This window comes from Rhodnius prolixus, unplaced genomic scaffold (genome assembly GCF_049639745.1).
Source record: "Rhodnius prolixus isolate KJV_2025 unplaced genomic scaffold, Rpr scaffold_1, whole genome shotgun sequence".
Lineage (NCBI taxonomy): Eukaryota > Metazoa > Arthropoda > Insecta > Hemiptera > Reduviidae > Rhodnius > Rhodnius prolixus.
Window position 1 is genome coordinate 55030128 of NW_027411581.1, and position 27061 is coordinate 55057188.

Below are 27061 nucleotides of genomic sequence, written 5' to 3' on the forward strand. Positions count from 1 at the left end.
TGAATAGAATATGAGATTTTTAAAAAGAAATAGGTTCAAAAGGGTGATTTAGAGAGTTTGCCCTGCATCGTAGGTTCGAATCAACCCTTAGTAATAATTTTTTTTTTTCTTCAGATGTTATATAAAATGAATAAATGAATTAAATATATATTAAAATGAAGTGGATATTAATTATTAATGGTTTATAATAACTAAAAATAATTATTAACTAAATAAAGTTACATTTAGTTAATGATCGGGTCAACCCCTTGCTACAATTGTATTATAAGCAAGTTATCAATAATAATCATAATAATACTAGTTACAATTATAACTATATACAATATTTATAATTAATACATATTACAATTAGGACATAAATATTATTGGCAAACGTAATATCTTTATAAAGAATTATTGTTTACTATATAATTATGTTTTCGGAATTCACATTATAACATCTTGATGAAAATGTACATTTAGAGTTAAAGATCATTCTGGTTTATTATACAATATATAGGACCCATTATCTGAGAAACGTAAATAAAGTTATGCACTTCTTTTTCTGTTAAGAGTAAATATTGCAGCCGTGTGAAAATATATTTTATTAAGGTAATTACAGAAATACATTTTCGAAGTCTTGAAATCGATAAAAAAAAGTGGTTTATATTTAAACTTATTTTATTTTAGTGGTTTTAAAGCGTCCGTATGTCTGTATATGTATCTGAATGTCAGCTCTTTTTCTCAAAAAAATAAATTAATAATTTCGAAATTTATATTTCCTTAAGGATCGATCCTATTTGTACCCAGCAGAAACTTAGTAGAAAGGTATTCTTAAGATTTTCTTGGAAATGGCTTCTTTGAACGATTTATTCTCATTGAATTGATTTAGGTTTACAATTTTTATTTTTAAATATTTTTCCCAGAAAATTCGATTCATGGAAAGGAGTTGTGGTAACCATTCTGATTCGGATATGTTTGGTCGTAATCACTATTGTACTACTAAGTATGTCATCAGATCACTAATATGCCATTAAGTGTATGGGTCTTCATAAAGATTTTTATTTCGTAAAAGAGTGCGTTCTTTTATCTTACACTTGATATCTATAACCATGAATTTCAAGACATTGTATAAATATATATATGTTTTCTATGACGCATCGACTACGTGTCCATTAACCCTAATACACCATTGGTTGCCTCTAATATTTACACCTATTTATACCATACCTTATTAATAAGCCAGTTCATTATGATTACCAAGAACTAGAACTATAACTGAAGTAGAGACAGACAGATACCTTTACTTTCACTAAGTGCTGCCCTAGAATTGTGTGACAAGATAAGGAATCTCTACAACAATATATTGTAACGAAGTTGACCTGGGCAGAGAAGAAAGGCCTAGATTGTTCTAGGGGTTGAGCGACCAAAGTCGGTAACAGGCCATTACTGTGTGAACAAAAGGGCGGTATCTACTTGTGGCAGAAAAGAAAGGCCTAGATTGTTCTAGGGGTTAAGCGACTAAAGCCGGTAACAGGCCACCACTGTGTAGACAAAAGGGGCGGTATCTACTTGTGGCAGAAAAGAAAGGCCTAGATTGTTCAAGGAGTTAGTGACCTGTGTAAAAGCCAGCTAAGAGAAAGGCCTCAGTTGGGGTGGTGGCATATGTGTTTCCCAGCCAGTGATTGACAGGTGAGAGTGAGACAGACGGAGTTGGAGAGAGACAGAGAATGGGAGGAGGCGGCTCACAGCTGAGGTGGTGGCAGTATGTTTTCTCCAGCCAATGAACGTCAAGAGGGCGTGGAAACTTAGGCTCAGAGAGTTGGAGGAGGGCAGTCCCAGTTGGAGGGAGGCACGCAGTTAAAAGGAGGCAGACACCGCTGGAGAAGTCAGTTTCAATCGAGTTTTTAAGCAAGTTTTAAGGAGTTATTAGAGTTTATAGTTATTAGTCAAGTTTATGAGTTAGTCTTGGAGAGTCAGTGTTGCGGAGTGCTTCAGTGGTAGCTAGTTGGGCAATTAGTCAGTTGATGAGTAGAGCGGTGTTAGTGTAGCTGAGACTAGTGCAATTCGGTGCAGTGCGGACCAGGGGTCAGTCGTGGAACAGTTTTGTGGCGTTACGAAGTGAGTAAGTAACAGTAAACTGTTGTGACTGTTGTAAATGGTGACTGTAATGAATAGCGTTAGTTGCTTGTAAATGTTAATGTGAGTAATGTTAACGTGTTAATAAATCAGGTTATTACTTACAAACTTTAGCGAGTTTTATTATTTAATCAAACCCACATAATATTTAATAACTAGTGGCAGGCATTAGTTGTGTAAGTAAAGTTTGTTTGGGAAAAACTTTACATTGGTGTCAGAAGTGGGATATAGTAAAACCGCTAGACGAGTAAGTGCTGATTTTATTAGTTCGGGTGAATTGCCGGAAAGTTGTAGAGAACTGACGAGTATTATATGCCCGTGAGTACTAAGATGCCCAGCATGGAGGAGTTAATAGCACTGATGAAGGAGATGAATGAAAACCTGAAGCAGGGCCAGTTAGAGATGATAGAAAAAGTGAAAAACATTAGAAAAGGCCAAATTGAGATGAAAGAAGAAATAATAAGGAAAATAAAAAGGGAAGTAAACGAGATGCCAGAAGAAATTGAGGGCGTAACAGAAACAAACAACATCCAAGAAGAAGACGAAGGCAGCCAGGATGATACAGACAGCAGGTCAGACTTAAAAGGTGACCAGGATAAAGGGAGACGTAGCTGTGTAGAAGTTCAGGAAGCTGCAAGGGAAGAAGAAAGCATAGAAAATTGCAGCGGACAGGAAGAGAAAGAGCAAGGTAAGGGAACTTTTGTTATACCAGTTGTGGAAGAGAGCCTTGAAGCGAGGACAGCGAGGAAAGAAGAGGGAGATAAAGTACTCCTGCCAGGATCGAAAAGGGAAGAAGGGCTATCGGACATCCACAGAGGTAACACCGGGATCCAGTTTGCAGTGAAGAGGGCAAGGGCCAAGCAGAGGCGGCGGTTCTCTTTGGTAGGCTACCACGAGAACGGTGTAGACTGGGCTAGTCGGTGCACCGAGTGGGTAGCGAGAAAGGGAACCAGCCGAGAAACCAATGGCGCCCTGAGGCAGGACAAGATTGGGTTACCGCTCAAAAGGATAGCCAGCGATATGGCAGGACCTTCTCCTGATTACAGAAGAAGAATGCGCTGCAATCTGGTTGCGATGGACCACGTCAGTAAGTGGGCAGAGGCACACGTCTTGGCAGATCAGGACGCGTCAACGGCAGCTGCAGCAACGAAGGTCTACAAGATCCTCGGCGTCAGGAGGACAAGGTCGACGCCGCCACACCCTCACTCTGACGGCATGGGGGAGCGAAGCTACAGGACCCTAGGAGGCCATCAGAGGACTTTGAAGAAAGATCATCAGGAGATTTGGGATAAACATACACCTCCCATAATGATGGTGTACCAATCGGCAGCTCAAGAGACCACAAAGCGAATGCTTGCTAGCGTTGTGCTTGGCAGAGAGCGTCGACTAACCGGTGACCTTGCATTTGGCAGCCTGGAAGCTGAAGAGACGGACGTGGATAGCTGTGCTGCGAAACTTCGCCGTAAGTTGAGAGCTGTACGTGGAGGGGTGCGCGGCAGGAGGAGACTGGACAGCGACCGGACGAGGACATCGTGTGACAGGCGGGTCATTGGAAGAACTTTCCAGAGAGGTGAGAAAGTGTGGTCGTACAAGCGTGTCCGCAAAAAGGGAAAACCTCCTAAGTTGCTGGGTAGGATCTTACACCACTGTCTCACTGCTCAACGACCTGGTGTTCGAGATCCAACCTACGCCCAGATCCAAGATGAAGGTGGTGCACTTGGACCAATTGCTGCCGCACGTCACGAAGGAGACTTCTGTTCGGGACGAACAGTTCTAAGAGGGGGGCAGTGTAACGAAGTTGACCTGGGCAGAGAAGAAAGGCCTAGATTGTTCTAGGGGTTGAGCGACCAAAGTCGGTAACAGGCCATTACTGTGTGAACAAAAGGGCGGTATCTACTTGTGGCAGAAAAGAAAGGCCTAGATTGTTCTAGGGGTTAAGCGACTAAAGCCGGTAACAGGCCACCACTGTGTAGACAAAAGGGGCGGTATCTACTTGTGGCAGAAAAGAAAGGCCTAGATTGTTCAAGGAGTTAGTGACCTGTGTAAAAGCCAGCTAAGAGAAAGGCCTCAGTTGGGGTGGTGGCATATGTGTTTCCCAGCCAGTGATTGACAGGTGAGAGTGAGACAGACGGAGTTGGAGAGAGACAGAGAATGGGAGGAGGCGGCTCACAGCTGAGGTGGTGGCAGTATGTTTTCTCCAGCCAATGAACGTCAAGAGGGCGTGGAAACTTAGGCTCAGAGAGTTGGAGGAGGGCAGTCCCAGTTGGAGGGAGGCACGCAGTTAAAAGGAGGCAGACACCGCTGGAGAAGTCAGTTTCAATCGAGTTTTTAAGCAAGTTTTAAGGAGTTATTAGAGTTTATAGTTATTAGTCAAGTTTATGAGTTAGTCTTGGAGAGTCAGTGTTGCGGAGTGCTTCAGTGGTAGCTAGTTGGGCAATTAGTCAGTTGATGAGTAGAGCGGTGTTAGTGTAGCTGAGACTAGTGCAATTCGGTGCAGTGCGGACCAGGGGTCAGTCGTGGAACAGTTTTGTGGCGTTACGAAGTGAGTAAGTAACAGTAAACTGTTGTGACTGTTGTAAATGGTGACTGTAATGAATAGCGTTAGTTGCTTGTAAATGTTAATGTGAGTAATGTTAACGTGTTAATAAATCAGGTTATTACTTACAAACTTTAGCGAGTTTTATTATTTAATCAAACCCACATAATATTTAATAACTAGTGGCAGGCATTAGTTGTGTAAGTAAAGTTTGTTTGGGAAAAACTTTACAATATCAAGTGACTCCTAGATAGCGCGCTTGTGCGTGAATTGTTGCACTTAAAAGCCTTTAATGATTATTTAATTATACACTTTCCACTGAAATTAACATGTGTTATGTTTTTGTTTGTGCTTTGTATTATTGTTAATGTATTATTATAATTCCCACTGGGCATTTAATTATTATTTTTAAAAACAATAAATATCTTTCTCATATTAAGTCTAAACATTCAACAAGGAAGTAACCACACTTTCTGAACAGCTTTTTTTTTCTGTTTATTTTTTGTTTTTGTTTTGTTTTTTTGTAATGTTAATCAAAATATTGTTGATTTTAATCGACGTCGCACGCACATTTGTTGTTTTCCTGAACGGTTCAGACTTTCAATCATCATTAATAAAAAAACTTTCAACAGTTCGCTTGGGCTTATTAATGTATTTTTAAATTACATTATTACTGATGTTTTAAAAAAGATCTGGAGTGATGACTTTCTCTTTCTCGTACATTTTCAAAAAAGTGGTTAATTCAGCTGTGCTGGATAGTTTCGCTGACTTTATTCAAATTCTGACTTTCAGTAAACCTATTTCTTTTTAATAAGACATAGCTATTAAAACTGTACTATAATAGAAATGCTCTACTGGGTAGCCTCCTCATTTACATAACTCCTCCCATAGAATCCTCTTAGACTAATTATTTATAATGACGTAGTTCTACAGATGTAATATACACACCAACTTGAAAGATAATTGGTTAAGTAAGAAATCCTTACTACAAAGTTGGAGTTTCAGCGAGAGAAATTGTCTCCCAACTTGGCACTACAGCTGCACACATAAAACCACCTTAATCCAAAAAAAAGTGTTAGAACCGTAAATTATGCCATTGTAGTGGCAAAAAAAAAAAAAAAATGAACTACATGAGAAAATCGTAGGAGCTAAATTTGACAAAATTTCAAATAACTGAAACATCCGTTCAGTGAAGCGACAGACAGTTCCGGATGAGATTGTTGAACCCTATGCTTTCGTCATAACTAATTGCAATATGTTTCAGTTTCCTTTAAGTATTTTTGGTTTCAGTTATTTCTGTTTACATGTACTTATCATGTGGTAAAAAACTTTTCTGTTTGGTTACCCTCAAAACAAGCATTTCAATTTCAAAAGTTTAACATATTTAATAATAACGTTCATAATATCTGTAAACAGTTAAAAGCCCATAAAAATTATTAATTATTTTTAACATTGATTTCTCAATAGCTAATAATTTCTGAGGAGAAATGTTACTAGTGTAAAGCTATTTTAAGTTTAAACTGCCTACAAGAAACATTTGCAGAGACTGTATAATTATTTATTGAAAATTATGACTCACAGAATATCTAATCGGCACAGCGAAACATAATATTTTTAGTTCTTAACAGATGACTAACACACATAACAGTGGCCTCTGCTACTAATATCCATGTTGTGGAAGGTTACATACCTTGTGATGTGTTACAGTCAGATCCTTGCGGCTTATTTACAATACAATAAAAGTGTTGCAAAAAACTGTAAGATATTCATTATTTATTTAAAATTATTAGAATTATTAAGTAACATTGGCCTAAATAAGGTGTATTGTGAGTGGTGTGAACTAGTGATGGGCAGAACGAGTCCGCGTTTGGAGTCGTTGGATTTGAATCAGTTCCAGGGTTGGAATCGATTCCAACAACTCGTTCACTGATTCCAGTCTGTACTTACCCTATGCATTAGTACAAATGTCACGCATTGTAATTAAATAAATAATTAAAAGTTAGCTTTTCCAGTTAATAACAAAACTATATTTCTTTAACACACATTAAGTAGTTCCCTAATTCCCAATTGATCTGATAAATATAAAATTAACAACGTAACCAAATATTAACAAAAATAGGCTAGTCAAATATAAAAATTAAAGCAACTGCAGTTTTGTCGTTATCTAGCTTGACCACCGGAGTTAACTTGATTCAAGAAGAAAAACGCAAATGGGTAGGAAATTATTCCCATAAAAAAAAATTATAACCCTTCAAACAAAATGATAATTACTCATAAAGAAAGAAATATTTATTTACTATGAATTAATATCAAGCTTTTAAAATATCTTATTATTTTACAAAAAGAAAAAGCTGTGTGCCAAATCTTTAACTTAGCGGCTGGACGCTCTTTCTCTTATCTTCATTGGCGAAAGTTAAATCGTGTACATGTCATGACGACGATCAAAGTAATACTGAGCTAAAAAATAGTATTACCTAACTGCTTTACTTACTGCTGTATCCCTCCCACTCTATCACCTATTTCACAAACATTCGTCGATTGGAAGTAGGTTTTAGTTAAATATTTGTTTCATTTGAAAACAAAAAACATTATAACGCTTTCTCAAGATGTTTTTAAGTTTTAAAAATTTGTTTTTGTCCATTACTCTTGTAAAATACGAAGAATTTTAAATAAAATATAATATACAAACACAAATGATCTAGAATGCAGGTGGAGTCAGTCGGCGTTGTCATGGTGATGGAACCGTTTAACGACTCCGGTTCCAGCTCCAGCATTTTCTATTGGCTAGATTCAGTGAACGAAAAAATGGAACGAGTCCGGTTTCAAAAGGATTTAAATCACTCCGGATTTGACTCCACCAATTCCAGTGGATTTAACCAATGAAATTGCTGGTGTTGGGCCGGAGTCGTTAAACGGTTCCATCACCATGACAACGCCGACTGACTCCACCTGCACTCTAGATCATTCTGTGTTTGTATATTATATTTTATTCGAAATTCTTCGTATATTATAAGAGTAATGGACAAAAACAAATTTTTAAAAATTAAAAACATCTTGAGAAAGCGTTATAATGTTTTTTGTTTTCAAATGAAACGAATATTAAACTACAACCCATTTCCAATCGACGAATGTTTGTGAAGTAGGTGATAGAGTGGGAGGGATACAGCAGTAAGTAAACCAGTTAGGTAATACTATTTTTTAGCTCAGTATTACTTTGATCGTCGTAATAACATGTACACGATTTAACTTTCGCCAATGAAGATAAGAGAAAGAGCGTCCAGCCGCTAAGTTAAAGATTAAGCACACAGCATTTTCTATATGTAAAATAAAATATTAAATAATAAGTAAAGTAACTACAGCATTGCTTTTTAATTAATGAGATGGGTGTGCCTGGTGTTTCTTTGCAAGGTTCGCTATATTGGGTACGAAATTATTTTTCCTTCGACTCCCTGTCTTAGATCGACCCCTACTTTTGTTTAGAAATTAACAAAATAATAAAATGAATATTATTTTAGAATCGATATTCTAAAAAAACCTTGGAACTTATTTTATTCTTCAAGCATCAGTATTTAAGCTCGCCAGATTTTGTATTTTGGTGTGGATTCCTCTTACAAGTTGGAATGTGTCAGTGAACTTCTACATAGTAGCCTTAAGTGAGTTTTATTTTAGTGTAAACGACTACAGTATTAATTATTTTCATTTTAATTTGCCTCAATTTTTTGGGGCGGGGCGGAATCACTTTTTTTTAAAATAGGGATTTGAATCAACTCGTTCCACCATCGGACTCGTTCCAGTGGAACGAGTCCGCTCTAATAGCCCATCACTAGTGTGAACTCACAAACGATTTTCTCCTTCCTACAATTCTGAAGGTTCTACATTTGTGATACATATTTGATGCTAAGAGATATTATACAATAAGATAAAACCTATATATTGCCTCTTACAAATATTTTACAAAGTTAAGCGTAACTCCTTCCCTCAAAAAGAAAAAAATTCAAGCTGCAAAACAGAAGAATTTGCGGATGAAGAATTTGTCAATATTATTAGTAAGTTTTATGACTTTAACTTAAACTCGTAGAAAAACGTTTAAACGAAGATTAATGGAATAATGTATTCAATAAAAGTGTAATAATGAAACAAAAATCAGTAAATTAGCAATTACTATTAGAAGATGGTCTCTGTCCTCGCTTCCAATGCCAATTTCTGTATATATATGTAATTTTTTAAAAAAAATATATACATGTGTACATATTATTTAGGTATCAGATAACAGCTTTGCTGGTGCTATTGGCTACAATATAGCATAAATTAAAAAGCAAAAAAACATTACACTTTCCTAGTTTGGGCAAGAAGTGAATTTGGGTTAAATGAAAATAGAAAGTGGTTAGGGTTTCGACCTAGGTACTTACTTTAGGGCTTGTGCTTGTATGCAATTCCTTTAAGGAAATAGAATTGTTAAGTATTGAGATTGTTCAAAAATAAAAGTAATAAACACAACTTATTTATCATTTTCTTTTATTTTTTTTAAGAGGAGTAAGATAAGAAAAAAAAAATATACTAAATAACATAAAATATTAAATAAAGTAGAATGAACTTATTTTGTTAATTGTCCTATTTTAATACACAAAAGTGAACACTAGTGCGATCTGTTGGCAGGCTGAAGCAGACAAGTTAGTTAGCCGTTTAGACGGTAGAGGTCGCGGGTTTATCTCCTACCATGAATTCTGTAATGCCATCAATTCAATACTCAAAGATTCAGGTAAGTAAAGTATTATTTTCATTTTTCCATTTTATTTAAACGTAGTTTCTTTAATACATTTACATACTATCGAATACCTACCAATAGTCTATAAAAAAAATAATAATTTTGCGCAAAAATGTAATAAGAATTAAGAATATTTTGTTTTGATCCGGCCAAACATCAGATATATTTGCCATATAATATTAGCCATAATTAATATCTATTCATAAGTCTAAAATATTACATTCTAATTTTAGTGCCTAAATCTTAAATGGTGTATCGTTTAAATTATGTGAAGAATGTGATAAAAACTGGCCATATCTTCAGTCACAACTAAAATATACTGTAGATTTATTACTTTAATGCTGTTATCTATATTTATGTTTCTACCTTACTGTAAATCTTACCTTTCCACGAAGAAGTCTTTCAGCTCTAAATTTTATTCTCATTAATAACATCAAATTAGTTACTTTAGTTATATCAGCATTATCATTAATTCTAATCAATTTTTAGTTTTTAATATGAAAAGAGTGCATTGTGAACGTTGAAGCGGCGCCGCCAGTGGCTTCACATGTTGACGCGTTTTAATTTTTGTTTAAAAAAAGTTTAATTTCAATTAAAAGTTATTTGCTGTTTTTGAACTTTCACGGAGATTCGGGTTCGTCTTCTGCCATCTTCCTAGAAGCTCCTGAGATTACATTCAATGAGGGTATCCTAGAATTCCTGCATTTCCTGAATAGTCTATTGTCTATTAGAACAATCTGCCAGTCCTGCCTGTTTGATTAGACTTAAGGCTCACTCCTTAAGCTTCTTGCAGCTCACTCCCAGTTTGATGTGTAATGTGAGAACACTTTTCGGAGACTGCCAGTACAATGAAAAAGACTCCGGGTGCCATTACCTTTAGATCTTGATGCTTCTTAATTAAAAAAAAAAAAATTGAAGAAGCAAACATCGTTGACTGTCATCTCTTTCTCTTTCTATTTTGATGTTGAGTACAAACGTTATCTCGATATTTTGAGAATCTATAGTTTATACATTACCGTCAATTTACTCACTCGACAATATACCCGCATTTCCCTCTTCTACAAGCCTTTAAATCTAACATACATGTGAAAGAATTGCGCGTACTAGAAGGACTAAAGCTACAGTCTTGAAACATTCACTGTTTGTATTCGGTAACCTTCATTAAAACTCGGGTCGGCAACCCGCGGCTCGCGAGCCGCATGCGGCTCTTTTATCTAAATTTTGTGGCTCTTCAGCCTGTCCAAAATAAATTGTAAGTTTACTTCAACTTTTTTGAAACAAATGAAAATTTCATTTATTAAAGTAAAGATATTTTTTCAAAAAGAATTTTAAATTGAGATTTGGTTTGAAATTGAATAGAATTATATTAAAATACAGTACGTAATATATAGGACTGCCACCATTTTCATTCAAACACAGGTTTAGTTATTACTTTAACAAAAACTTACAGTTTAAAATGTTAAGTATAAGGGTTGATTAAACGCCAAAAGGTACACAAATCAGCAAGCACTCAAAATTTCATTAATTCTTCATTAATATTTAAGTAATTTTACTGCATTAATATTCATTAATATTTTTTAGAATTTATTAGATGTCACAGACCCTTATGCTGGCCATTTTCGTCTACAAAATATTTGTTCAAGTAGCTCTGTAGATTGACTGTAATATCTAGTTATTTATAATAATCAAACTATTAAATACAGGTTAAAAAGAAAAACGTTATAAAAAATAAAAAAAAAATTATGAGGCTAAAAAATTCAAAACTTTTTTTTATAAAAAAAAATGTAATATGTAAAATAAAGTAAATAAGATATGTATATTTTTAGGACAGCTAATTATTCCAGTATTTTACTATAAGTAAAATTAAATTAAAATAGAGAAATCAATAATTGTTGTTGAATAATCTACTTGTTATTAAAACTGTCCGGTAGGACAGTTGTATAAGGGTTGACCATCAAAAACTGCACGAAAAAGTGTAACGTTGAAAAACACCCAACTTTGACAATTTTTTTCTATTTTTCTATAAAAGATAAAATTCCCAAATTTTCTTTATAATATAGGGCAAATCCTCCTTTATAACTGTAATTTTTTTGCAACCACCCAGATCTAATAGGTTTCGAGAAAAAAGTTGCCGAAAATGAGCAAAAACGGCTTTTTCAAAAAATGTTCTTGTTCTTGTTGTTGTTGTTGTTGTTGTTGTTCTTCTTGTTCTTCTTGTTACCTTTTTTGTAAACAACGTAGCGCCTAAACGCGTGAACCGATTTTCATGAATGAGGTGTCATTCGATTCGGAATTTTATGTAGATGTGCCTTTTGGGGGTCTCCACGCTGTACATCTAATGGGAGAGGAGTTAGCCCCCTTTATGTAAGGCCCCCTCCAAAATTATTATTACTAATTACTCTGTAAATCTTGGCCCGATTTTGATAAAATTTGGTAGGATGATAGGGTTAGGGCTCCCCTACGTAACAATAAAGCGACGATCTGCTCTTACACTTGTTAAGGGGAAGTATAGCAGTCGTTTCAAATTATCGACACGTGAACCGATTTTCATGAATGAAGTGTCATTCGAATCGAAATTTTGTACAGATTTGTACTTTAAAAGTCTCGACGCTATGCCTCATAAGGAGGGGAGTTCGCCCCACCCAAATAAGGCCCTTTCTAAAACTATTATTACCAATATTTCTACAAAGCTTAGTCCGATTTTGATAAAATTTAGCTCAAATAAGTGGTTAAAGCTCCTCTACGTGGCTGTGAAGTGCCATCATGCTCTTACACCTACTAAGAGGAAGTACTGCAATCGTTAAAATTATCAATCAGTGAACCGATTTACATCAATGAATTGTCGTTCGATTCAAAATCTTTGCCTTTTAAGGAGAAGTACTGTAATCGCAGTTTATTTTTCTTGCTCCTCTTAAAAGGAAGTACTGAAATCGCAGTTTAATTTTGCTATTTACGTACAAATACCTTCCTATTTTATTCAAAACGCTTTCTCAAAAAAATGGTTATTGAGGATGGTTTGGGGACCGCAACTATAATCATTCTTTAAAAAGATCTCTCCAGTGGTAGTTACGGTTCCGATTTAACACCTTATCAGGTTATAATGATAGAATAGCTTATTCCAAATTTTAAAAAATCTGTAAAGCAGACGTAACTTTGCAAATAGACAAAAAGGAAAATCTATCCAAAAGGTACAAAAATCTCCTTAACAAAAACTTACAGTTTTAAAAGTTAAGTATAAGGGTTGACTAAACGCCAAAAGGTACACAAATCAGCAGTTCCCAACATTTCATTAATACTTCATTGATATAATTTAAGTAATTTTACTGCATTAACTTTTCCTTCACATTTTTTAGAATTTATTAGATGTCACAGACCCTTATGCTGGCCAGTTCATTCATAATATTTTTTTATTATAATTATGATAAAATGAGTGATGAATTATTCGGAGTAGTCACATATACATGCATGTTAAAGTAGAAAAAAACAAAGTTAGAGTCGGCCACTTTTTAAATTTCAATCACGGAGGATTCAAAACAATATTTCAGTCTTAAATTCGTCTTACCGAAATATTCGTGAGCACAAATAACATACATTTAATAACAAGTAGATTATTCAACAATATTTACTCATTTCTCAATTGTAATTTAATTTAGTCCCCCTAATTTTACTTATGGTAAAATACTGGAATAATTAGCTGTCCTAAAAATATGCATATCTTTATTTTCTTTATTTTATATTACATATATATAACATTGTGGGAAGAACACCTAGATTGAGAATGTAATTGAAGAAAACTATATTATTTGCGATAAAGCCAGATTATTTATTACTTATTATTACAAACGTTTGACTACAACATAAAATAACAATTACTTTAATCGAAGAATGAACTTAAACCAATGATTTTTATTTAAAAATAAAAATAAATGCATAAAATCATTGATGTAAAAAAAGTTTATGAATTTTTTAGCCTCTTATTTTTTTTATATTTTTTATAACGTTTTCTTTTTCACCTGTGATTAATAGTTTGATTATTATAGATAAATAGATATTACAGTCAATCTAAGTTAAATGGTGTGCTACTTGAGTAAATATTTTGTAGACGAAAATGGCCAGCATAAGGGTCTGTGACATCTAATAAATTCTAAAAAATGTGAAGGAAAAGTTAATGCAGTAAAATTACTTAAATTATATCAATGAAGTATTAATGAAATGTTGGAAACTGCTGATTTGTGTACCTTTTGGCGTTTAATCAACCCTTATACTTAACTTTTAAAACTGTAAGTTTTTGTTAAGGAGTAACTGTGTGTTATTTGTGCTCTCGAATATTTCGGTAAGACGAATTCAAGACAGTAGCCTACTCTAACTTTGTCTTTTTCTACTTTAACATGCATGTACATATGTGTGATTTATCATAATTATAACAAAAAAATATTATAAATGAAGTGGCCAGCATAAGGGTCTGTGACATCTAATAAATTCTAAAAAATATTAATGAATATTAATGCAGTAAAATTACTTAAATATTAATGAAGAATTAATGAAATTTTGAGTGCTTGCTGATTTGTGTACCTTTTGGCGTTTAATCAACCCTTATACTTAACATTTTAAACTGTAAGTTTTTGTTAAAGAGATTTTTGTACCTTTTGGATAGATTTTCCTTTTTGTCTATTTTACAAAGTTACATATCTGCTTTACAGATTTTTTAAATTTGGAATAAGCAATTCTATCATTATAACCTGATAAGATGGTAAGTCGGAACCGTAACTACCACTAGAGAGATCTTTTTAAAGAATGATTATCGTTAAGGTCCCCCAAACCATCCTCAGTAACAACTTTTCTTGAAAAAGCGTTTTGAATAACATAGGAAGGTATTTGTGCGTGAATAGCAAAATTAAACTGCGATTTCATTACTTCCTTTTAAGAGGAGTAAGAAAAATAAACTGCGATTGCAGAACTTCTAGGCAAAGAGGCGAAGATTTTTTAATCGAATGACAATTCATTGATTTAAATCGGTTCACTCATTGATAATTTAAACGATTGCAGTACTTCCTCTTAGTAGGTGCAAGAGCATCAGCAATGTAGAGGAGCTTTAACCACTTATTCGAGCTGAATTTTATCAAAATCGGACTAAGCGTTATAGAAATATTGGTAATAATAGTTTTAGAAAGGGCCTTATTTGGGTGGGGCAAACTCCCCTCCTTATGAGGCACGGCGTCGAGACTTTTAAAGTGCAAATCTGTACAAAATTTCGATTCGAATGACATTTCATTCATGAAAATCGGTTCACGTGTCGATAATTTGAAACAATTCCTATACTTCCCCTTAACAAGTGTAAGAGCTGATCGCCGCTTTAATGTTACGTAGGGGAGCCCTAACCCTATCATCCTACCAAATTTTATCAAAATCGGGCCAAGATTTACAGAGTAATTAGTAATAATAATTTTGGAGGGGGCCTTACATAAAGGGGGCTAACTCCTCTCCCATACGACGTACAGGGTCGAGACCCCCAAAAGGCACATCTACATAAAATTCCGAATCGAATGACACCTCATTCATGAAAATCGGTTCACGCGTTTGGGCGCTACGTTGTTTACAAAAAAGGTAACAACAAGAACAAGAAGAAGAAGAACAAGAACAAGAACATTTTTTGAAAAAGCGGTTTTTGCTCATTTTCGGCAACTTTTTTCTCGAAACCTATTAGATCTGGGTGGTTGCAAAAAAATTACAGTTATGAAGGAGGGTTTGGAGTAAGATTTAAAGAAAATTTGGGAATTTTATCTTTTATAGAAAAAGAGAAAAAAATTGTCAAAGTTGGGTGTTTTTCAACGTTACGCTTTTTCGTGCAGTTTTTGATGGTCAACCCTTATACAACTGTCCTACCGGACAGTTTTAATTTATTTGTTATTTACTTTGCAGTATGTGAAAATAGATACATAAAACATTTAAATGTTATTGAATATCATAAAATAATAATTTATGAATACAAATGATCTATAGAGTTGTTCACACTATCATCCATGCGGCTCTTGGTAAGATTTATTAAAATTATTTAAGAAGAATGGCTCTCTACTTAAAATAGGTTGCCGACCCCTGAATCTAGTCTATTATTATTTTTTTTTTATATGATTTAAGGCGCGTCAACATCTAAGGTTATTGGCGCCCGGAGCTTTTTTCAGTGCACTGCCGGCCTCCGGACAGTGTTCTCTCGTTACAGACAACACTGTCCATCACCGGACAGTGAGCTGTAAGAAGCTCCTAGAAAGAGAAAATCTAAGGATCAGCAGCTGGATTCGAACCCGGGACCTCCGCGTGGGAGTCCAGTACGCTAACTGCATAGCTAATCCGTCTAGTCTATTATTGTTTGAGAAATAAGTGGTTGAACTTCTGCTTCGTTAAGATTCGGCAAAAGCTATACTTAGTGAACTAAGTTTAGAAATGGGAAGAATTGTCGGTTTGTATGAAGCAGGTATTGCCTTCTTGAAAGATTATTTGCCATTTCTAATGATGAAACCACTTTTTTCCGAGCTTCGATTATGGAAGCTTTGGTGGGAGGTAGACATTCAGCATTGTAGTTCTGGGAGTGAATGTTTTTTTTTTTTTAGGATGTAATCAATGCGAAGGTCTTCTTCATTGCTGACAAATTAAGTTTAAGTAGAGATTTCAAATTTTATTGGGCTGTAGGAAAAAATAGCTTACGATCAGCGAATAAAAAACGAGTAATTTACCTTACAGGCAATGCTGTAGTCTTAAGGAAGTCAGTATCCAATGGCGCAATAAGACATATATAGCCAACCAATTGTACTAAATTGTCTTAATTGTCGAGTCTCGTTTTTATTTGTGGAAATATTAGAGATTAGCGTTGAGAATTTCCTTGGCTGATAGATACCTCTTTGGTTTGATCCTCTAGTTCTGAGAGTGGTGTTAGATGGTTATTATGCCATAGAAAGTTGTACAGAGTGCATTGGCGCAATTCGGGGCTCTCTCTCTCTTCAATAAATAAATGAATAAATATACTTATTTGCAGACTGTGAAAACAAATTCTGATCGAATTTCCTAAACTTGATTATCAGGTTATTTAAAACTTGTTTGAAGTTGATTTTTGTTTTCCAAGGACCAAATATAAAAATAACCTTCATTTAGTTAAATAAATACATAAAATTGTAAAAATGTATTTATTTATTTCTACGCATATAGATAATTTAAATACGAGAAAGTTAGACGTGGGAAATGTCAACTTTTTTATGCATGAATAATTATCACTTCAAAGTTTACTTGTGTTTACATACGATATTAATTAAAATGTATGCGCACAAACTGTAATTATTTTGAATTATGATTCTTGTAAAGAAGCAAATTAATGGTGAGGAAAATGCTCACATAATGTAGTGTAACTACATATATTATTGGTAAAAAAATAAATAGAATAAAATAAAAAAAAATGAAGTTAATAGAGTCTGCAGTGATGTATTGAGCAATTACTTTTAGAAAGTGACTAATCTTATTTTGGAAAGTAGAGTGCTCCTCTCTAGTTTCTAGCTTTAGTTAGCGTACCTGGGCAATACAATAAATCAAATATCTAGTCTTTTGAAGGAATTTCATCAAGCTCTCGTTTATATCTTTTAATTCCTGCTAAAGATAAATATGTGTGTCTAAAATTTGGTAATCAATATAGTTTGCTATTGAATTGATGGTACTTAGTATTTCAAAGTTTCTAAATAGATTCTTTACTGGAAATAGTTTCGAAGTCTGCAAAACTCTGAACACATAGTTTTGTTTAATCTTCTGTGTAAGATTAGTACAAGTTTTGGGGGAATATGTTAATCAGACACTTACCTACCGTCAATAATAAATTAATTTTCGGTGTCCTGATAACGAGTATGATTTAGGCAGGAAGTTTGTGCGTGTGATGATGATGATCGGAGTTTAGTTTGTCTATGCGCATCTTTTCTAACAGTAGGCATTACCAGGAGCAGATGGAGAGAAAACAGCGCTTAGGTATTATATGCAGGCTGTGCACTAAACTGCATTTAGTTGCATTGAAACTGGGAATGAAAGTTAAAGTCAAATTGTGCCTTACTACTTATGATACAATTATGCAAAATCGTGTCAGTTTAAGGTTAACTTGGTCTTTTTTATTTTATTTTTTGGCGTTTATTTGTGCTTCAATCAGCACTTTAGCGCTATAAGTAACAATGAAGCAAACGAGTGGAGAAGTTACCTAGTGGTAACACTCCAAAACATTAGACCATTAATCACTCTCTTCACTTGAGAGGAGATCACGAGGCCACAGTCTCTTAAGGCGTCTTGTCCAGGTTGTCAGCAAGAGTTCTTGAAGAAAGATTTTGAGCAAGAGGATTTATATGAGATTGCAGGCTGAAGTGGTGCTTTCTGTATCTTGGTTTAGCAACTTGTGTGACAAAAGGAATGTTGAGGTCAGTGTTAATAGTCAGTTTGGAGACATAAAATGGAGCGTGTACAATAGTTCGAAGTATTTTAGATTGAAGGGACTGAATCCTTTAGAGATTTGAGCGTTTGGTTCAACCCCACAGCTCTATTCCATACGCCCAGATTGGTTTCAAAATAGAAGTATAAATCGGCCTTTGTTGTCCAGAGAGTTTTGATCTTTCGTCTAAAAGTCTTTTAAGTAGTCGATAGTGTGTAGTGTCTGTTTAGATCTGTTCTTTTTAGTCTAGTGTGGGGGTTTCCAAGAAAGTCTTCGGTCTAAGTAAAGCCCAAGGTAGCGGACAACGTTCATTACTGGTAGATGTGTTAGGTTATTAGAAGATTGGTAGAAGAGTAATGCGACGAAGAGTGAAGGTGATGTTTTGAGACTTTGTTTCATTAAGCGTAATAGCACATCTCTTCAACCATTGTTCTAATGTTTTAAAAATTGATTTTTTTTCTTTTTTGAGGGGGGCCTTTATTAGGAACTTCTTAGGAGATTATCTGCGCGTATATTATAACCCGATCCCGAAGATCGTCTCATACCGCTGCTAATTGTAAGCCTACCTTTCAACTGCCACTTTTATGTAATGTCTTATTTCACAATTTATGTTATAATATTCAAGGAAAGGTTAAAAATGGTGCTAGTATTTCCAAATTTAAAGAAAATGGTTTTTCCGAAGTGCCATTTTAGAGTAAAGGATTCTGAAGGTAGATTTTTTATTTATTTTCCCAGTAATTGGACGCGCACAAGTCAAATAATAAATCCAGTTGGAAGATTTCTTTAATTAGACCATTTTTAGCCAGAATTGAAATATTTTTAGCGCTTCATTTCGAACAAAATTATCTTGAAACGCAAATATATCGGCATGTCAGAACACTTTTCTCTATTTTTTTTTGCGCCCATTTACGTAAGTAGATACTGTCAAAGCAATTAACTAGAAAGGAATTGTCACTATATGAGCAGTAAAGTACGCTTTTTATGTTGGTAACGTAAGTACGCTTCTTTTTTTTCTGTACTATCTTCGAATAAAATAGTTAAGTTCGGCGAGTTATCTAGTCAGAGTCTATTGTAATAGACCCACTTTTGAGAACGTGTGCGCTAACGATAATAGCCACTATCTGCTTGTCTTCCTCTTCCGGTGTTAACGCGTTTGTTAATTATGTTAGAAAATTGTTCGCAATTCTTTGTTAAATATCTATGAATATATTTCAACTATTTTCTGCTTATTTCTGCGACAGGAACATCGACTAGAAAGTTAAAAAATTAAAATATTGTGGAACATTGAAATTAAACAATTAGTAAAATCGTATTTCCGGTACACTATTTTGAAAGTTACCGTAACTGCCCAAAAGATTTAATTTAAAAATTCAGAGATTAGAAATTTAGAAATTTGATGAAGAATAAATTAATAAGAGAAGTGGAGAGTGGAGTTGTTTTTACAACAGAATTCTTTGTACCTAGGTTTTTTGTAATTACGAGGGTCATATGAAAAGTCCGTGCAAAGTCAGAGAGATAGCACTACTGGCGCGTATCGAGGTTATGTTTAGTTAGTAGCATCACTTGGAAGAACACACACCAAGTTGCAGCCAGATCGGTCTATTTCTTTGTGTTTGGCATTCGTTTGAATCGAGGAAGTCGAGTGATTTTCAAAAAATGGACGAAAAAGAATTTCGTGTGTTGATTAAACATTACTTTATGAAAGGCAAAACGCCTCAGGAGACTAAAGAGAAGCTTGATAAACATTATGGTGACTGTGCACCTTCGATTAGAACAGTTTATAAGTGGTTTCAAAATTTTCGGAGTGGCCATATGGGCACAAGTGACGCTGAACGTTCTGGACGCCCCTGTTGAGGTTACTACTCCAGAAATCATTGAAAAAATCCATGATATGGTGATGGATGACAGAAGAGTGAAGGTGCGTGAGATTGCTAGTGCTGTGGGCATCTCGAATGAACGGGTACATAATATTTTGCATCAACATTTGGACATGACAAAGCTATCCGCAAGATGGGTGCCGCGATTGCTCACGCTTGACCAAAAACCAAATCGTGTGAAGTGTTGCAAGGACGGTTTGCAGCTGTTCCAGAAGAATCCGCAGGACTTTAAGCGTCGTTTCGTCACTGTGGATGAAACATGGATACATCACTACACTCCTGAGACCAAAGAACAATCTAAACAATGGGTTACCAAGGGGGAATCTGCGCCAAAAAAGGCGAAGACCGTTTCTTCGGCCGGAAAGATTATGGCGACTGTCTTTTGGGATTCGCAAGGAATAATCCTCATCGACTATCTGGAAAAGGGTAAAGCTATTTACAGGTGCATATTATTCATCGTTATTGGACCGTTTGAAAACCGAGCTGCAAGAAAAACGCCCACGATTGGCCCACAAAAAAGTCCTTTTCCATCACGACAACGCACCCAGCTCACACCTCAGCAGTTGTGGTCGCAAAATTAATGGAAATAGGGTTCCAACTCGTTTCACATCCCCCCTATTCTCCAGACTTGGCTCCCTCGGACTACTATTTGTTCCCCAATATGAAGAAATGGCTGGTGGGAAAAAGATTTTATTCAAACGAGGAGGTGATTGCAGAAACGAATGGCTATTTTTCAGACTTGGACAAATCCTATTATTCGGAAGGGATCAACAAACTAGAGCAGCGTTGGACGAAGTGTATAAGCCTAAAAGGAGACTATGTTGAAAAATAAAAAAGGTTTACCCCAAAAAATTAAGTAGTTTTTATTTTTGCACGGACTTTTCAAACGACCCTCGTACAATAAATTTAAATAATCATTTTTTATTTTTTAAATGACCTTGGTGGTTAGAAATTTTGCGCAAAAAATAGTAATAGATTTATTCATAGGAAGTGGTCTAGAATGTATTTAGCATTTAGTGATCTCATCTCTGTTCTTCTCCTGGACCAAGTTTGAACATCGATTTGGCCAAGGCCTTCTTTATACACAAAATACATTCACTGTTTACAATAGACTCGGCGTTTCCGTAAAATATATTCGTTTCATTACACTATCGCTGTTTTTATAAGAAACATTTTTGGTAGTGTTATTTTATTTTCATTCACTCACTCACTCCCTGATCATCACAACCCATGAAGGGCCTGGACCTCAGCCACAACAGCTTTCCACCTTTCACGATCCCTCGCAGCCGTTCTCCAACCTTGCAGGGCCGACCGCCTCAATATCATCCTCCACGTCCCTCAGCCATCTCAGACGTGGTCTGCCACGGGGCCTTCTCCCGCCAGGATGCCCATACAACGCTCTTTTTGGAGCCCTTGTATCCTCCATTCGGTGTATGTGTCCCAACCATCGCAGTCTTCCTGCTTTTATGCAAGACACAATATCAGGCTCACCAAACAGTTCAGCCACTTCTTGGTTCGTCCTGATTCTGAAGCCTTCCTCTGTCCTCGCAGGTCCAAATATTCTCCTTAATATTTTCCTTTCCCACCTGCGTATTCTTTGCTAATCTGCTCGGGTCAAAACCCACGTTTCTGAGCTATAGGTGACGATCGGCCTCAGCACTGTCTTAAAAAGCCTTATTTTTACTGCTCTTGACACATTTTTACTTTTCAACACCGTATGAAGCAACCATAAGCAACTATTTCCAGCAGCCATTCTTGCAGCAATATCTTCTGTTACCTCGTTTTTAGAGGTTAACACTGAAATCTAAAATCTGAAATAACACTGAATCTGGCAGTTAATAAAATTATATTTGTATCAAATTCTCTTAACGGGACAATCAATAAGGCTTATCGATGAGGATTTCAAAATGTTCTCTTTTTTTCAGGGCTTCTTAATTGAAAGGTGAAGCCTTGAATCTCCTCCAGTGAGAAGCCTTTCAAATCCAGGTTCATGACCAAACAAAAATTTGTTCTCTCAGTAATTTTATCAATGATTAAAATAAAAAAAAGAATACCTAAATTTATAGGCTTAATTTGTTTTTATTCTTAAATAATTTCGTTTCTAAGACATTGACGGGTTCTACGTTCTCTTAAATCTGGTCAAACAAAGGAATTTCTGTAAAAATTTGGGAAATAAGCTGGCAAAACTAGTTCAATTAAGCTTTACCTTGATTGTCCAATTGGATACGTCCATTTAGATCCAATATGATGATTTAAGGGAATAAAATTTTTATTTAATTCCTTTTATTTTTGGGAGTTACCAACTATAAATCTATTTTTAGTAGAACTATTTCAATTCCCGAAAATGGGTCCAACGTTATCTCTCAGATTGATTTTTGAACTTTGTATACTTAGGAAATGCACTTATCTTTTGTTTGAAACATTTTCCAAAAATCTATTCTTTTTTTTTTTTGAGGAGGGGAAGCCGTTTCAAGGCAGTGCCTCGATAAACCCTTCCTTTAAGAGCAATTTGCAGCAACCTCAACATAGCGTTAAGTAGTAAACCCTTCAAGTGGGAGCCAACTAATTGTTACCCCATTGGGGCAGCCTCTAGGAGTACGACGTTAATCCCAGTTTAAAACATGCATTATAGAACTAGTTACCTATATTTACTTTAGTTATTAAAAGTGTTTTTCTTTGTTTTTTTATTATATCCGGTTTTTTACAAATACTAATATAAATAATTAATTTTTAAATAATCTTCGCAAAGGCTTCATACTTCTCACTCCGAAGAAGAGGGATATTTTTTTGTTTTTCTTCCATTTCTGGTATCCTTCAAAGCAAAGCATCTGAATCAGAATGGTCCAGTCGTTCGAGAAGTAAAAGTAGAGGTCGTAAAAAGTGGGTCCCTGCTCACGTTATTCTGACACTAATTTAATGATAGTTTTAGGATTAAAAATTAAGTTCCACGGATAAAATTTAACATTCTTTTGTAGTGAATAAAACAGTGGAATTCTCATAAATCTTTCCACGACTTACAGCGTGTGAATGGATATTCACCTGCTTTAGAGCTTGATACCTACAAAAAACTCGCCTGCATCGTGTGAATTGTAAGAGCCCTTAGAGCAGTGGTCCGCAAGAACTAAAATATGGTTCGCGAAACACTTAACATTTTTAAAATAATAATATATTTATTTGACATGCGGCCGCGTGTGCGGCGACGACGCGGTGAATGGGACGTCAAGCGAGCGTAGAGCGCCTAAAAACAAGTCCAGGAGTCGTTTCAAAGCAAATGATGATGTGCGTGTAGCTTTGAGCAATCTCATCAATCCCAGGATTACCCCATCTTGTTAAGAAAATGCAAGCTCAAAAAGCACATTAATATAACTGAAAACATAATCACAATGCTAATTGTAGTTTATTTTTAAAATCTAAAAGTAGTTTACTGTGATATTGGAACCTGTGGTTCCTGCTAACAACAAAAATATTAAAATGGTCCCTGGTCATAAAAAGGTTGGGAACTATTGCTTTAGAGGAAATGGAACACAAGTGTTCGTGGCCATGTTTTTTTTCTTTTTAAATTATCTTCAAGAATTTGGGTTGTAAATGAAACTCTCTCTCTCTCTCTCTCTAAAAATAGAAGAAGAGAAATTACGCTTAGTAAAAAATTCAAAAGAGAATCGACTGAAGAGAAGAAGAAGAAGAACGAAGCTGTCGTTGTTGTGCATTGTTTTGAACAACAAACGGTATTTGCCGAAGGTATTCAAATGACGCATGCGCAGCCTGCAGAGCCATACGGCCAAGTCTACCGTTCTATTCCCCTCCACCCCCACTACTAACTGAGGTCGCTAGGACCGACTCTGCTACCTGGTAGTTAGCAGCTAGCCTACCTTTGGAACACTGTTGTCTATCTTTGTTTTCATTTCTATTCTATAGTGTTTTATCGGCTAATATTTTGGCATTAAAAGAATTTCTTTAAAACAAAATATGAAAGTTAATTAATGTAATAAGTACAACAAAAAAAATTCTTGTTTTGTAGTCTCTCCATTTTTTTTAGAATATTCTTCAAGTGCTTTTCGTGCTTTTCAAATTTCTTCAACATTTTATTTAGGGGTTCCTTCTTTTGTATGTAACTTTTAGTTACATTTTTATCGCTGAATTTTATTTTATCTAAACATCTGACCATTTGAAATTCTCTGAATGAAGAAACTGGAACAGACATTTTAGGTATGTTAACTATCTTTTTTATCAAAAATAAGTTCTGTTTACAAATACAAATCACTGTAAATCCAACATTATTTATTTGTTTACACACACTTAATTCAATTACTGTTATTTTAAAAGAGAAAAATTATATTGTTAAAGAGTTGTTCACATTTATAACCTTCCCAGGAGATAGCAATTTACTTTGCCCTTTACTGGGAATCCGGTTTTGAAATTCGGTCACCGTGTCGTGGTTGGCATGACGTCATCAGTTATTCCTCATGATCTCTTCCTTTTGCTACTTCCTCTGCAACTGTATATACACTCAGTTAAGAGGCACATTAACATTTCTATGAAAAAATTAAAATTCATAACCTGCTCCCTTTAAAATTAGTGTTCTCTCACTCATTAAACTTTTCTTGTTGAGTACAAATGACTTACATATTATTATTCAATTTGTCAGCTGGCCATTAAAAAACAAGTTGTAAAGTTAAAATGTAAATAAATACGATGGAGGAGTACTGATTTTACTTTAGAACATGGATTTTTTACTGAATGCTCATTTTCTCTCAAATTTTGGGCACTTTTATACTATAAATATACTCTTTTTTAAGGTAGATTTATGGTATAAAAATTTTAAGGTAATTTATGGTGCACCCACCCGAGCCTGGTTTGATACAGGAAATAAATTTCCGCAAAGTTGTTCTTGTGGCCAATTGATTCATTGTTCAAACTTGAATTTGTCGGCAAACGGGAATTATACTTTAGTGAAGAGGCAAGATTAAGTTTGGATTTGGGAGTCAGGCGTTGCATCCTAAAGAAGCCTATGGCCATCCCAAATATGTAGGTCTTAGTTCGAGCAACCTCTCCTTTTTTTTTTTTTTTTTTTTTTTTTTTTGAAAGTTTCAAGCTTTTTCCTCCAGTACTTTTTTGGCATTTTATCTTGTACGGTCTGTCTCTAAAGGCCAAAGGTCTCTGCGGGTACGAAGGATTACAAACAATCAGGTTATAAGGAATTGTTTTCCAGGCAGCCCGCATAGGGATACATTTTAGCCTAGTCCTAGCCAATATCCAGAGGGACCACTAAGAGGTTTATTACCTGCCTCTCTAGGCAAAGGCTAGTGGTGGAATTATTTTACGTTTGCCTTAACTCCTCCCTAAAAGCTCCAAGAGCTATAGGGTTTTTCGAGGCTTCTTTTTAATCTCTTCCCCAGAAAATGACCTTTCAGCATAGTTACTATATCATCCCAGCAAGTGTTATTAAAAGATTAGCAGGAATTCCAAATTTAGGTAAATCGGTGGTGAGATTTTTCATAATAAAATTAAGTTGTTAAGCATTCTTTCGATAAGTTTCATACGATTTGCGGTAAACTTGCCGCATGCTTTGGTTTTTATATTCCATTCAGTTTTCTTAAAACGTTTCCCAGAAGAATGTATCAAGGGAAGTATATTGAGATCGTGCCAAATTTTTTTCGATATCTTGCAACCATTTTGAGATCTCCTAAGAGTCAAAAGTATGGGCTGTGTGTGTGTGAAAACTCTAGTTCAAATACGGAAAATTGCACTTAGCATAGACTTCAGTTACTTAGCGAAGGAAATTCTTCAGCCTTCGAATATCGCTTTACTAAATGAATTTTTCTCTTTTTAGAAAAATTTTCCCAAAAAAGGGCGACAGTGATTTTCTTCATCCACAACGTTACTTTTCTTTCAATCATTATTTTAAGAGAAGTCTCTTTTAACGACAATTATAAGGGTAGGAGTGTAAAGGTTCGCGACCCTCAAAAAAAGTAATTTCATTTTAATTTATACTTTATAGGAAGTGTGGAATGCAAATTAAATGTAAAATGTAAATATTTTCCGGAGTTCCGAAGCTAGAAGGAAATGCATGAGTGAACTTCGATTAGGGGGGAATCAAAACAATTCTCAACCTGCTTTCTTTCTAGTTTTGAGTAGTTTAGGCCTCTTATTTTAAGGAAAATCTAAACGCTCCTCAATATGCAGAGCTCAAATGAAGTTGTTTGAGTATTAACATCAAAGTTTTAATTGTTAATGATTTTTTTTTTTATACAGGGTGTTCATTTTCAGACAGCTCAAATGCATTTCATGCTTAACCGGTTGATCTGAGCGAAAAATGATAGAGGAAACATTTGTTGCCCGTCACCTCTAGTTTCAGAATATGTGACTTGATTTTAGATTCCTGCCCGCATACGCAGCTAAAAGTAAGGGTTCGCAGTTGACCCCCACTTTCACACACATAGTATTAAAGAGTATAAAAAGTAATGAAAGATACCGGAAACCGCAATTCGATATATTCAAAATTAAAGGCCATTTCAAAACTGGCATTTATTAACCATATTTCAATTTTTTAACTTGTTATCAAAGAGAAAGAAGTGCACGCGATAGGTCATTTTTATGTATTTTTTCATCCCCTTACTAATAAAAATATTGCCAAGCTAGTATTTTTCTTAATATCGGGACATAAGTCGTTTTCCGAGTGATTTTTCTAAGAAAAATCAAATGTTAAGAGCTTTAGATGTTCTCAAGCATACACAAAATGGCTAAAAATAAATTTCACATCTGTTACAAGCAAGAAGGTTTAATAATTATTTGGTAATTTTGGGAGAGTTGCGTTTAATTACCAAAAAAATTGGAAACCTCCTGCCACGTATTTAAGTGATCAATATCTTTCATGTAAAGGATCAAACTTATTCCTTAATTTATCAAATAATGCACTTTACTCAACTTGTGAAGCATGTACTGTGCCTTCAAAGATGCCTCCTCTGGCTCGCAAGCCAGGTTATCCAGGAGGTTATCAACTGCTCTCTGTATCTGAGGTGCATATCCGGTAAGAATAGTCTAATGAGAAAATCCCATCAAACTCAATACTTCCTGTAAGAGACAAACGAGGAGGCAAGTACGATCACCATTTTCCAAATTAAAACTACATCCTCTAGAGAACCCAGACAGTCAAACTAGTTTTTTTTGTTTAGTAAAATGGTGTGTATAACCTACCTGCCCACTTGTTTCCTCCCTCGTATAACCTTTCCTGGATGTAACATTAAACAGTAGGGTGAGCTTGGCGAGGGGGTGGCTGGTATAATGTGTTAGACACATTATCGGACCCCTCCTTTACAGTT

General features: G+C 35.1%; 1 protein-coding gene across 5 annotated transcripts in view; it reads left to right on the forward strand.

Annotated features, from left to right (window-relative positions):
* The window catches only part of LOC141462363 (rab11 family-interacting protein 4A-like), a 154393-nt gene that overhangs the window by 37421 nt on the left and 89911 nt on the right, over positions 1-27061 (forward strand). For 4 of the 5 annotated variants that reach the window (XM_074144158.1, XM_074144160.1, XM_074144157.1 and 1 more), the window contains exon 3: positions 9311-9413. In XM_074144158.1, the coding sequence (XP_074000259.1) occupies positions 9311-9413 (103 nt within the window). Of the gene's footprint in view, positions 1-9310; positions 9414-23593; positions 23949-27061 lie in introns of those variants that run through there. The other variant, XM_074144163.1, reaches the window with a different exon arrangement.